General features: G+C 39.5%; 1 protein-coding gene across 2 annotated transcripts in view; it reads left to right on the top strand.

Moving 5' to 3' along the window:
- Positions 1-13,340, top strand: part of cdh17 (cadherin 17, LI cadherin (liver-intestine)) — a 95,629-nt gene that overhangs the window by 31,267 nt on the left and 51,022 nt on the right. For both annotated transcript variants that reach the window (XM_060823667.1, XM_060823666.1), the window contains exons 6-7: positions 8,850-9,008; positions 12,665-12,855. In XM_060823667.1, the coding sequence (XP_060679650.1) occupies positions 8,850-9,008; positions 12,665-12,855 (350 nt within the window). The remainder of the gene's footprint in view (positions 1-8,849; positions 9,009-12,664; positions 12,856-13,340) is intronic.

Raw genomic sequence — 13,340 nt, 5'->3', positions numbered from 1 at the left:
GCCCATATCCTTTATACCAATAAATAATCCAAACTTCTGTTTCAAGCTCATAATCCTTTTGCACACACATCCATTTACATGTCCCTCATATACCCTGTGTCAGCCCATGACCCTGTATTGACCCCCATGACACTTCATACATTTTGTACAGGTTTACTGGCCCTCCTTGCCACCTTATGTCCATTTCATTTTGCCCCACCATATGTCCCAGTTATCTCCATGGATCATTATAGCTCTGTTGACAACCTTTATATCTCACTCACCACAACCATGCAAGTCCCAATGAGCTTATGTACTTTCTACACACAAGCATGCTTTTTCACAATCCCAAAGGATATCTTACTTCCACCAAAGTTGTCCCAAAAACAACATTCAGCTCACACCACTTCACTTCCCTCATCACCACTCAATCCCTTGTCTTATGTGTGTCCGGCCATACAACATAACCAACTGTGAGCATTGGCCTGGTATCCCATATCCCTGGAAAAGCGCAGCAGGTCAGGCGGCATCCAAGGAACAGGAAATTCGACGTTTCGGGCATAAGCCCTTCATCAGGAACTAAACGTTGAATTTCCTGTTCCTTGGATGCTGCCAGACCTGCTGCGCTTTTCCAGCAACACATTTTCAGCTCTGATCTCCAGCATCTGCAGACCTCACTTTCTCCATCCCATATCCCTATATACTAACACAGTGCCTAATTCCACCTGCAGTTTGCACTTCACTTACCATGCTAACTGTTCAAATATTCTGGAATGCAACTCCTACAATAAGAATTTCTATACTACCTAGACCATCACAATTTGTTTAATTGAGGACCCATTAAACCCCAGCAACATTTATTCTTTCTGCCATGATGCACAGTGGCAGCAGAATGTACTATCAACAGGAGTACTGCAACAACTCATCAAAGCTCCTTTAATAGCACCTTTCAAACCTGCAAACTGTAGCATTGAGAAGGACATGGGTAGTTGTTGCATGGGAACACCACTACTTGCAAATTTCCTTCCAACATACACCATCCTGACTTGGAACAATACTACTTTCCCTTTACTGTTGCTTGGTCAAAATCCTAGTATTCCTTCTCCAAAAACCTTTTCGGTGTCACTGCATGACAAACACCACAAGGACTACAGCAGTTTGAGATGGTAGATCACCATTGCCTTCTCCAGGACAATTAGGAATGGATAATAAATGTTGGCTTTTGTAGCAATGACTAACAAATCCCATGAATGAAGAAAAACAAATCCACAACTACCCATGCACATAGGAGAAGAAATATATTTGTAGTACATAAACCTCTATATTGCAGATTGCACTCTTGAATAAAGCATTGTTATTCATAAATAGATATTTTGATACTTCCAGACACCTCTTGACAGGTGAAATGTTGTTGATAGCTTGTGATAAGTTTGACAATTTCAAAGGTTTTATGCAACATTTATGCACAATCCCTTCCACAGTTAACAGTCCCAAGGGCACCTGATCACAATTACCCCCAAAGGACTACTAACACCTGCCTCTAAAGGATAACTGAAGCCTTTACCAAAAGACCCCTTACCTCTAATCTGTTCTAGGACCATATTTGAAGGCGTAGCTCAGTTCTCCAAAGGAGTACTCCATCTATCCAAAAGAAACACATTGAAAACAGATCTGTTGTTTCCCAGTCTATTCTCCACACTCTAGCTTCTACATTTCACGGACTCCAAAAAAAAATCACTCTAGGTAAATGGTCATTTAAATGATTATCTGTGTCCTAGAACTTGCTTATCCCCAATTTCACTCAGTGATAATGAGGCAGGCTGGGATTTGGGGCAGGACTTACAATTTTTGACAAACCCTGTCACTTTCACGGCCAGAGATGGTCTCCAGCTTGCTGGAAATCAGGTCTCTTTCTCGATTTACTCCATTCAAACCTCTCCCAGTTGTATAGCTCTCAAATTAGGTCAATACTTAGCTAACCCTTTCAAGGGATTCAGCCTGCACATCCTTTCCTGATAGGGATAATCTTGCATTTCTTACTGTTGACATTGTCAATCTCCTGAAATGAAGCCAGTATCTATCTGGCTCATGATTTGTGCATCCTCAGGTGACTCAACAGGTCAATCCTGAAGCTACTTAATCTTGGGCAGACAGAATGAGAGCTATCCCATGGAATGGGGGTGTGCTGTGTTAGGTTTTTACTCTCGCTTTCATCTTTTGCCACTTTGCTGCGGTCAGTTTTTGACTATGTTCCTGCTTGTTGGAAGAAATGTCGCCATGTGGTAGAGTTCATAACAAATTCCTCCTCTGCGCTGATGTCAATTTGTTTCCCTTTCACTGAGACCCTCAAAGTGTTCTAAAAAACATTTACCCTGTCCTCCTCAAGATTAGGTGTCATATTAAAGTTGTGAAAAGGCAGTCTGCTTTGGAAGCTGGTGATTTGTCATGAGGATGCCATGGACCAGCAGTTCTGATTTTGCACAAACATGTTTACAATGCTGGAGGAACTTGCTGAGGATGCTGAAGTTTGTTCAGCTATCTTCTCACATGACTTTGAGTATCCTACAAGAACAGCATGATGGAAATTCTCCAGCATCCAGATGTGCCTTTTGTAGGTCAACCTAATCGTTCTACCATATAAAAAAGTACAGACAGCAACAGTATTGTAGCCTGAATCCTTTGTCCACTAATGTCCTTTGTCAAAGACATATTTGCATAATTTTTGGATGTCTTTGTTAGCATTGTAGCATTCCACTTTGATATGATCCTTTTAAAAACAAAATTGTTAAGATTTGAAAGGTGTTCAGCTACCTTTCACATCTCTTGTCAATAAAAATAGTTGTAGGTGCTTCTGTAGGGGAAGGCTGATGGAGTATTTTGGTCTTGCTGAAGTTAAGTGAGAGACCAACCATTTATACACAGAGTTGAAGAGCTTGCTTCTATTATGAGCCATGAAAATGCAGTTGTCAGGATATTATAAGTTTTAGATAACTTGGAGAGCTGTCTTAGTCTTGGCTTTCACCTTGTTGAAGTTGAAAACGTTCAACCAAGGTGAAATTCAATCATATCATGTGAAAGTTGGACTCAAATTACTATGAAAAGGCAGTGGTAGACATTGCGGTCAGTTATCACAATCACACTATTTTACTTCGTGCTAATCTGACTCCAAAAAGGCTTAGCATCCATTCCATTGTAAAAGATGTTATACTATTATGAGAAAATTGCAGAATAGTAACACGTTTTGCTGTACAGACATGTCTCTGGAGCATTCTTGAAAGGGCTTCTAAGGGGAATCATTACAGGAGAGAGATGGTAGTGACCAGAAGAGCAAGACCTGTTCTAGAAATGATGGATAAAAGATTTAGATTCAGAGCAAGTGGCCACTTTGCCCTTTTTTTCCAGTAGAAACAATCAAAATAAGGGACAATCATTAAAAAAATGTAAGGCTATTTGTCAGTCTGCCTTTTACGCATCAATAAATGTCTTGTAGAGCAATTTGCATTCTTTCAGGCACTCCTCTTGGATTAATTGAGCAACAAATATCATGCCTGCAGTTCAGTGGATGATGAGAAACTGCACAGGGATCGCAGATTTGTATATTGTTGGAAGGGGTGTTTTCCTGGAGGATTTGTGTGGAAACATTCCCCACAGAAAAGAGATGCTTCTATAGATTTCACAAATTTATTTCTTGAAAAGTGAACCAGTGGTGACATTGTGGAAGTCATGAAGTACATACCTGCTCTTCATTGATTTTTGCAACAAGATCTCAGATTGAGTTTATGAACACCAGCTTTATGAATGTTGTTCATAATGAATGCAGGAATGTTGTTGGGACCACACAGCTTGTTATTCATCATCAGTAGAACAGACATTTGTAATTCAACAAGTGTTGGCAGCTCACCCAAATTTGATCTTTGAAGTTGTTGAAAGATTGTTTTGATTGTTTTGTCTGATACTAAAGGTAGCTGGTTGAGAGATTTCGGTCCTGTTCCTCCCGACTTTCTTGCGACAGCTACATCGACTTTGGGAAGAATATTGCTGTTTTCAGTTGAGTGGGGGTGTGCACCATTTGCTTTTTATAGAATTGATCACAAGGAAGAAGCTATCTGTATTGTGCAGAACTGCATAGAATTGAATGCTTTGACCTTCTTTACCTATCAAGTCGTTGAGAACAAGACAGGAGGAATATTGCACTTTGGATTGTTCCCTTATCTCTATATCTTAGAGAATATAGATGTTAAGGTTTCTCCTTGATTTTGTTGTGTATATCCTGTGCTTTGATGACAGGTGCAAGCTCATGGGGGAGTGTAAATGCCTGTGGCCTACCTAGCAGTTATTTTTATGTTGAATGATGTGAATGAAGTCTGGAACCTTCCCAGCTCAGATGCAGACAGTGATATAGTCCTAGAGGTGTCAATGGTTGGATCAGGGTGTTTCGAGATTGCCTTGTATTTATCTTTCTGATGAAAATACATTTGCAATGGTGAGACCATACTTAGTGTACTTGATGAGGTGGTTGGGGTCTCTTGGTATTTGATTTCACCACCCTTCCTTCCCGATGGCACTCTTCAAAATGGTGTAGGTGAAGGAGGAGAAAGTGAGGACTGCAGATGCTGGAGGTCAGAGTTGAAAAGTGTGCACTGGAAAAGCACAGCAGGTTAGGCAGCATCCAAGTAACAGGAGGGTCAACGTTTCGGGCATAAGCCCTTCATCAGGAACATACCTTGGGTGCTGCCTGACCTGCTCTGCTTTTCCAGTGCCACACTTTTCAACGACTGATGTAGGCAAATCCAACTCTGATATTAAAATCTTCCAGTAGAACTGGTTTGTTTTATTTTTGGTATGGCAGCCAATACAGAATCTAAATCTGCATAAAAGCTTTTTGGGTTTCATCAGTAAAATTGAGTGGAGGGCACAATCACTGATTAGTGTGATACTAAGCTGAAGGTATAGGGTCATGAGTTGTTTGTTAATATCAATTGTAAGTTGTGTCAGCATATCTGTGATTTAATTCATGATGGCAAACACAGCGTAATGAGTACAAAGACCCTTCTCTGGTTTACCCTTCCAGAAGAAAGTGAATCATTGCTCTATTGCCATGCATACCTTGTGGCGTGTTGGCTCAGTGGTTAGCATTGTTGCCTCACAGCACCAGCATCCCAGGTTCAATTCCTGCCTTGAGTGACTGTCTGTGTGGAGTTTGCACATTCTATTTGTGTCTGCATGGGTTTCCTCCCATGGTCCAAAGATATACAGGTCAGGTGAATTGGCCATGTTAAATTGCCCAGTGTTAGGCAGAGGGACGTGGGTTGGTGTGGACTTGTTGGGCCAAAGGGCCTGTTTCCACACTGTAGGGAATCTAATCTTGTGCAGGAAGTTGCACTGAAAATAGCAACATCAATATAAACTGCAACCCATTTCATGTAAACCATATTTGCATTCTCCCCAATGTCTTTACAGCCTTTTTACAATATGGAAACCAAATGTTACTGGTTCTGCCTCTTTGAAGTAAAATAATTATTCTGTACTTCCGACCCTGCTTGTGATTTTATCCTTTCTGACTTTGATGGCTCCGGTTTCATCGCAGCTTTCCTTTCCCTACTTATGTGTCAGAAGAATATTAGCATGGATTTTAAAAAGCAGTTAAACAACAGAAAACAAAGAATAAAAATAATCTGGTAATTTAAAGATTGGCTGGCAGTTACTAGAAAGATGCTGCAAAGCTGGCTGCTGGGGCCTTAGTTTGTCATTCTGAGTGGAATACATGCTTGCAGATGAAACAAAACAAGTGCACGATGAAGCTTATTGAGCGCCCCAGCACTCCATTACTTTGTTGAAACAGATGCACAGAAGAGAAAACCCAGCTTTACAGACTGTAATGGGTTTAATTTTGTCATTGGTTCAATGTTTAGTTACACAAGTTATAGAGCTGTCAAATGCTTTTAGTTTCTGTTATTAATAATTTAAAGGTCAGGTGGATAGAGAATTTAATGGGTTTTGTAGCAGCATTTTTTAAAGAAAGGTTACACCTAGCTTTTTCTTAAACATATTCACCTATACTGTCGTTACTGTCTGGTTCATTGAATCTATGCAGTGTGTACTGGATGAATGAACATAGGTGTATTATGAGTTTTCATGGAAGGAATGAGAGGCCATTGGGGGTTCGAAGAGGTTGTAGGGAGGTTATGAAGGGCTACTGGAGGTGGATCAGAGAGCATGCATTGGTATGGGGCATGGCTAAGTCCTTCTGAAGTTATCTCTTCAAAGGTTCCCATATCTGGACTATAGTTCACTACTTCTCTTAGACAAAGTGAACAATGAGTCCTTGAGAGGTAGGCCAGACTCCCTGATAATTGATTGTAGCCAGGAGATACTGACACCCACAGTGTAGCCAACCAGGTCCAGAACAGACGGGCTTGGATTTCTGCCTGTGGCCTTCTCTCATATCAAAAGATGTGAAAACTGGGAATGGGGATAAGGATCTGGAATCAGTTCACATCCATCATTTTTAAAGCTCTGTTGCATCTCCACAACTCTGCAAAAAGTCAAAACTTCCCACAATTATAAGATTATTTAAAAGTTCCACATTTAAAACTCACATCTCCTCTTCTCTCTTTACCCACCACACCCACCCTGCTGCTATGCTTGCTTTTCTTTCTTTGATCTCGAGGAATGTACTCTTGAAAGTGCCAATTCTTCTGGTACAGTGTCTTCCTTACACTGTTGTCACCAGGTTTGGTTCTGTCTTAAATAGGTTTGCAACTCCCTTCTGTCTCAACAATGGGTGTGAGGCTCAGCAACCTCAACTGCCCAAACCTAATCTATTTAACATCTTCCTAACCCATGGCTTATTCTTGCCAATCTCCTTGCAATTCTGTTTATTGCTCTCAGCTTTGCCCTGGTAGAATGACAGGTGGACTATCAATGCTCCCTGTATCACTTGTACCTAGAATTAATGAGGCCCTTGAGGAAAGCCTTTGTTATTCTTGGGTTTACTACTGATGATCATATTGATTAAATGGTTTTGGCAGAGATGTGACTGTGAGATAATGATACTTTTCATCCAATGGAACTTCTTTCTCTTTCTTCTGTTATAAGATGTCTTTTTAAAAAGCTATTACTTCAATCAGGCTTTTACTCATCCTTCCTAAATTTTCTTTTTATGGCTTAGATTTAAGAAATGTCAAAACTGTTTTGTTTTTAATAATACTAATGTTGAGTGTGTTGAGTAAGTTACAATAGTAAGTGTATATTAAGTTGCTGTTGAATGATTAGACTTTGGGCTGACTTCACAAACATGTCAGTGTCAATGAGGAGTAACAGCCATTGGTCATGTACATGAGCAAGTTGCGGGGAGAAAGTGAGGATCTGACAGAAATTTACCTGTATCCTCCAACAATATCATCTACTGTATCCGTTGCATCCAATGTGGTTGCCACTACATTGGGGAGACAGGATGCCTCCTTGTCGATTATGTCAGAGAACATCTCTGGGATGACCGCACTAACCAACCCTACCACCCCGTGGCTGAACACTTCAACTCCCCCTCCCACTCCACCAAGGACATGCAGGTCCTGGATCTCCTCTATCGCCAAACCGTTACCAGCTGATGCCTGGAGGAAGAACACCTCCAATTCCGCCTTGGAACCCTATGACAACACCGAATCAATGAGGATTTCACCAGTTTCCTCTTTTCCCCTCCCCTCATATTATCCCAGTCTTAAGCCTCCAACTTGGCATTGCCCTCTTGAACTGACCATTACCTTTCCCATCTATCTGCTCCATCCTCATCTCCAACCTATCACCTTCTCCCCCACCTTCATCTATCACATTCTCAGTTACCTTCCCTCCAACCCAAGCCCCTCATTTATTTCTCAGCCTCCTGGCCCACAAACCTCATTCCTGGTGAAGGGCTTATGCCCAAAACATCGATTCTCCTGCTCTGCAGATGCTGCCTGACCTGCTGTGCTTTTCCGGCACCACACTCTCAACCACGAGCAAGATGCAGGCCTGGTTCCCATTAAATTTCATCAGTATGTTATGATGTGTAGAGGTGTACTGTACCTTTAAGAGACAGAAACACAGAGTGTACTGAACAATTTAAAAATGTAACATTTGGTTGAAACAAGTAGCTGGAATTGTGTTGCCATGGAACAAAAACAAATTCAAATTCAGACAATCAGTTTAAATTATGCCCAGATACAAAAATCCAATTGAATTTGAATTTTACTGTTTGGGAGGACATCAAAACAGTGAAATGATTTGATGTTTTGAGGTATAAAACCGGACATTTTGAACAATTAGGAGGAGAACAAAAAAGAGTTGCCAAGAAGCAACAATTGCCAGCAGAATAACTCTCTGGAAGGTACCTGTCCATAAGACATTTGTGCAGCAGAACACAAAGTCAACTTAGAGGAATGTACAGAGAAAGTCTGACAGCTGAAGACCATACCTGGGTTTGAAAATGATTTTGCCATAAATTTAAGAGGGAATTTATTGGACCAGAATTGTAGAGCGGGAAGTAAAAGATAGGTTTAAGAGAAAGGAGTTGTAAGTAGTGGTTCTAATGTTCTCTGTTGACTTCAAGAATACAATTGTTAATTATTACTTTCAATAGTGAAATCTAGGATAATTCTTTTGCCTCTCAAAATTTAACAGATTATAGCGCGAAGTGAGCTTCTCTGTGCGTCGGGTTTAAATTAGCAGAGGGGTATACCCCATGTCGTAACACATATTCTCCCCTGACGAATGGCTACTTCGTGAGATATTGGGGAGGGTACTCTAGAGCAATGAAAAGTGGAGCTTTCACATTGGGTACGGGGAAGTTATATTTGTGTGCTTATGATGTAATTTTCTAAATCTATTTACAGGGAAGCCTTTCATGTCTGTAACTGCAACTGATTTGGATGATCCTGAAACTCCTAATGGTAAAATCTACTACAGCATTTTACAACAAATCCCAAACAGTAAAGACATCATATTTTTCCAGATTGATAACCAAACAGGAAAAATCTCCACAACAGAAGACGGTATGTTAACCATGACCATTTCTTTTACTAAAATGGATATTTGAACTATATCCTTGTATCATCATTATTGAAATTGTTATCTTTACCGTTCAATGTAGATACTTTCAAAAGATTCTGTTGACATAAAAAGTTAAGTGTTATCAGAGTTTATAGAATTAAAATTGAGTTTCTTTCTCGTTACCAGAGCTTGTAACATTAAAGCTGTTTTCCTACTGTCATTTTAAAATTTAATTTCAGAATGCCAACTTAAATTAGTTCAACTGAATTTGAATTATCAACGTCAATGCATTGCTGATGATTGACCAAACAACTGAAGCTGCCTGTAATTGCAATTACCTAGATGTAGAAATTACAAAGATCTATTTTGCTCAAAATAGGATGAATTAATGCATTCAGACCTATCTGACAATTCACAAACTTAAAAGTTCTTATGATGCTCAATATAAATACATTTGGAAAGTTATATGTTCATCATAAACTGCCAGTGCAATAGGTTACCTTTGTGCCTGTCTAAAAGGGGGTGGGTAAAAATTCTCAGATCTAAGAGTAATGATGTCACTGCCCCTTGTCTGTGAAAATAGAACAAACCGTGTGCAATGGAATCTTCTCAATTGATATTTCTCAAACAAGTGAGGAAGTTGAATTTGAGAATTTCAGAATGGTGTTTCAACGTTTCAAGTTCTCTTTTAGATTTCTCTGTCAAATTTTCTTCCTTTTATTCAAACTGAATACATATGCATTATTTCAGACCCAAGCAATGTTTTAATTCCAATTAGCAGTATCCAAAGCTAAATGTCACCATTTGTTCTCATTTTTCAATTCATATCCAGATTAGAATTCCCACATTTAAAATATGTTCAGCTTGTGTTTTTTAACCAGGAATCTCAACTTAAATCTTAGATCAAAACTTCTAGTTAGTTTAGTTATGTCATCCTTTTAATCTGTCTCATATTTCTCATTGTGACACATGTTTAAAAGAGTTGGCATTTCTGTTGTACAACTAATCTAAAGAGAAGAAGGCACACATGTTTTCTTCTGTTTTAATCTTTCCAACAGTATGTTGGTTTACTCTGGCCCTTCAAATGTACTTTTCCTTAGCTATCCTAGAACCATAGAAAAGAGGCAGCATAGAAGAGAGTCATTCTGCCCATCATGCCAATGCTGACCTTATGACACCTGATGCGCTTTCTCATCCCATCTTCCTGCACACAGCCCACAGCACCCCACAGGGATCTCAACACCCTGTGGAACAAAGTTTGAAACAGCTTTCCATTCGCAAGGGTAGCCATCAACAATTTCCCTTTGTTTCTTATTACTGAGCCAACTTTTCATCCAGTTGAACATATTGCCGTGGACCTCATACATTTTTACTTCTTTGGTCAGTAAGCCATGTGGGAACTTGCCAAATGCCTTACTAAAATCCATGTAGACAAATCCACAGCATACCCTCATTGATCTTCCTTGTCATTTCCTCAAAAAATTCAATCAAATTTGTGAGGCATGATATTCGCTTAAAAGAGACCATGCCAATTATCCCTGAATAGTCTATGTCTTTCCAAGTCACAGTTCATCCAAACTCTCAGGATTGGTTCCAGCAATTTTTCCATTGACTCCAAACTTAGTCAGTACAGCTTAGATCTAAGAAGGTCATAAGTAGTTAATTTGGAGTTGCATTATCATCTTTCCTTGTGATTGCCACGTATAACACACTCACTTCCTTAAATAATTCTCTTTCAATTTCTTCTTTCCTTTTAATGTAGTTACATAGAAAACAGGAGCAGGAATAGACCACTCAGCCCTTCATTTAACATGGTCATGGCTGATCAACACCCTCTTTCTGCTTTTGATCCCTTTAGCTCTAAAAACTATGTCTAGCTCCCTATTAAAATATTCAATGTTTTGGACTCAACTCCCTTCTGTCACAGAGAATTCCACAGGCTCACCATTCTTTGGATGAAGAAATTTATCATCTCAGTTCTCAATGTCCTACTCCTGTATCCTTTGTTTGCAACCCCTGGTCCTGGACTATCTGGTTTGGGAAGATCCTTCCTATATTTATTGGTCTAGTCCTATTAGAATTTCATAATTTCCAATGAGAGTGCCCTCATTCTTGTAAACTTCAGTTAAAATAGTCCCAGCAATCCAGTTTTCTTCATACATCAATTCTAAAGGTAACACTAAACCAGGTCACAGTCCAACAGGTTTATTTGGAAGCACTAGCTTTCGAAGCTCTGCTCCTTCATCGGTTACCTGATGAAAGGACAGCACTTCGAAAGCTAGTACTTCAATAATCTTGTTGGACTATAATCTGGTGTTGTGTGACTGTTAAGTTTGTCTACCCCAATCCGATACCAACTCCTCCACATTACATCAACTCTGTCATTTTTGAGCTTGATCGTTGATTTACACAATTGTACGTGCACATAACACAGAGCTATGACTCACTTATCTGTTTTATTCTTTCGTTCTTTTTCACTCCAATACCTTTTCTGTTCCATGATCCAACCAATTAAATCCTAAATTTCTGTATTTGCAGAACAAGTATTCAGTGAAGGGCTACTTGCCCCAATTTCATTCTTCCACTATGTTCTTAAGTTATGTTCTGTAACACAACTGGTACTTGATTATTCAGTGCTTGCAACTTGTCTCACTATTCTGGTCTTTCTCTTGTACGTTGGCCAGTGTCCCTAGCCCTCAATCCTATAACTCCTTAACTCATCGAAGTACATTCTAAGACCATTCCCACAGCCTGTTTGTTAGCATTGGTGATGCTAATTACAACTTTGTTTCTTGTACTTTTCTTTCCTCCCTTAGTAACTCTGACCATGCCATAGTTTACAATCTCTGAGTTTCCAAGGAGGCCTCAGCAGTCAATTGGATGCAAACTTGGGCTGATATAAAGCTAACACTGTTAAACTTATGGAATCCACTGATCATGGGGTTTTTTTTTGCCAAAGCAGTCAGTGGTCTAGAGAGAGAAAGCAAATTTTAATGTGAACCCTGGTAACTTTTTACTTCCCAATCACTATAATAATAAAATATATTTACCACTATATTAGCACATTTAAAATACAAATATTATTAAAGTATCACATTAAATAAATTCATAATGAAACATAAATGTTTGCCATTGTATAGTGCATCTCTAATGAAGATACCAAGTGCGTTTTCTCATCTCATCTTCTTGCACACAGACCATAGCCCCCATCTCTAATGAATACTCCGCTAATTAACGCCTGAAGCACCATAAGTTGAAGGTGGTCTGCTGTAAAGTTGCTCACAGGTGGAAGAATTTGCAGAGCTAGAAATTTGTCTTGAGCAGTATAAAAGTGGATGGCATCCCATTCAATGCCTGTAGTACACTGCTTAACAGTGAAGTCAATAGTCTATATTAGAGTGGTGCTGGAAAAGCACAGCAGGTCAGGTAGCATCCGAAGAGCAGGAAAACTGATGTTGATTTTCCTGCTCCTCGGATGCAGCCTGACCTGCTGTGCTTTTCCAGCACCACTCTAATATAGACTCTGTTCTCCAGCATCTGCAGTCCTCACTTTCACCTAGTGAAATCAAAAGTGCCTTATGCCTAATTTGCTTCTGAATCAGGAAGAGTGATGAATGATAACAAGTGACATTTTATTCAATATGTGTTTTTTTTTCAGGATACCAGTCACTTGATCCAAACGTACAAGACAACTACCAGCTGGTAGTGAGTGCAAACGATGAAGCTGCCTTGTCGCTGGGCACAAATGTTCACGTAATGATTACTGTAAAAGAGAATTTGTGGAAGGCACCTGGTAAAATAAGCATTATCGAGAATTCTACAGACCCTCATCCAAAGACATTCATACAGGTAGGCTTTTTTTTAATGCTTATCCCTATGTCCTTCTGAATTGAATATTAAGCTGGCATGTAAGATAGGAATGTTAGGAAGAGCTTCTTTAAATATATAAAAAAGAACACATTGGCGAAAGTGAACATGCTTTTTGAGGCTGGTGAAATAATAATTGGAGGCAGGAAATAAGCAGACAAATTGAATAAATATTTTGCATCAGTGTTTACGGTTGTGGACATCAATGGGATTTCAAAATTATGAAATAATCAAGGGAGCAAGGGGAGAAAATGAATAAATAACTATCATTAGAGAAAACATGTGAGGGAAACTAATCCCGCTAAAGCCGATAAATCCCCTGGAACTGCGGAGTTGCATCCTAAAATATTAAAGGAATTAGATACAGAGATAATGGATGCATTGGCAACAGTCCTTAAAAAGACCTTGCATTTTGAAACAGCTCCAGTGGGATTGGAAAACTCCTAATGTAAAACCCTTATTCAAAA

This window comes from Hemiscyllium ocellatum, chromosome 4 (genome assembly GCF_020745735.1).
Source record: "Hemiscyllium ocellatum isolate sHemOce1 chromosome 4, sHemOce1.pat.X.cur, whole genome shotgun sequence".
Taxonomy (NCBI): domain Eukaryota; kingdom Metazoa; phylum Chordata; class Chondrichthyes; order Orectolobiformes; family Hemiscylliidae; genus Hemiscyllium; species Hemiscyllium ocellatum.
The sequence above is the reverse complement of the archived record's forward strand: the minus strand, read 5'-3'. Positions and strand labels throughout refer to the sequence as shown.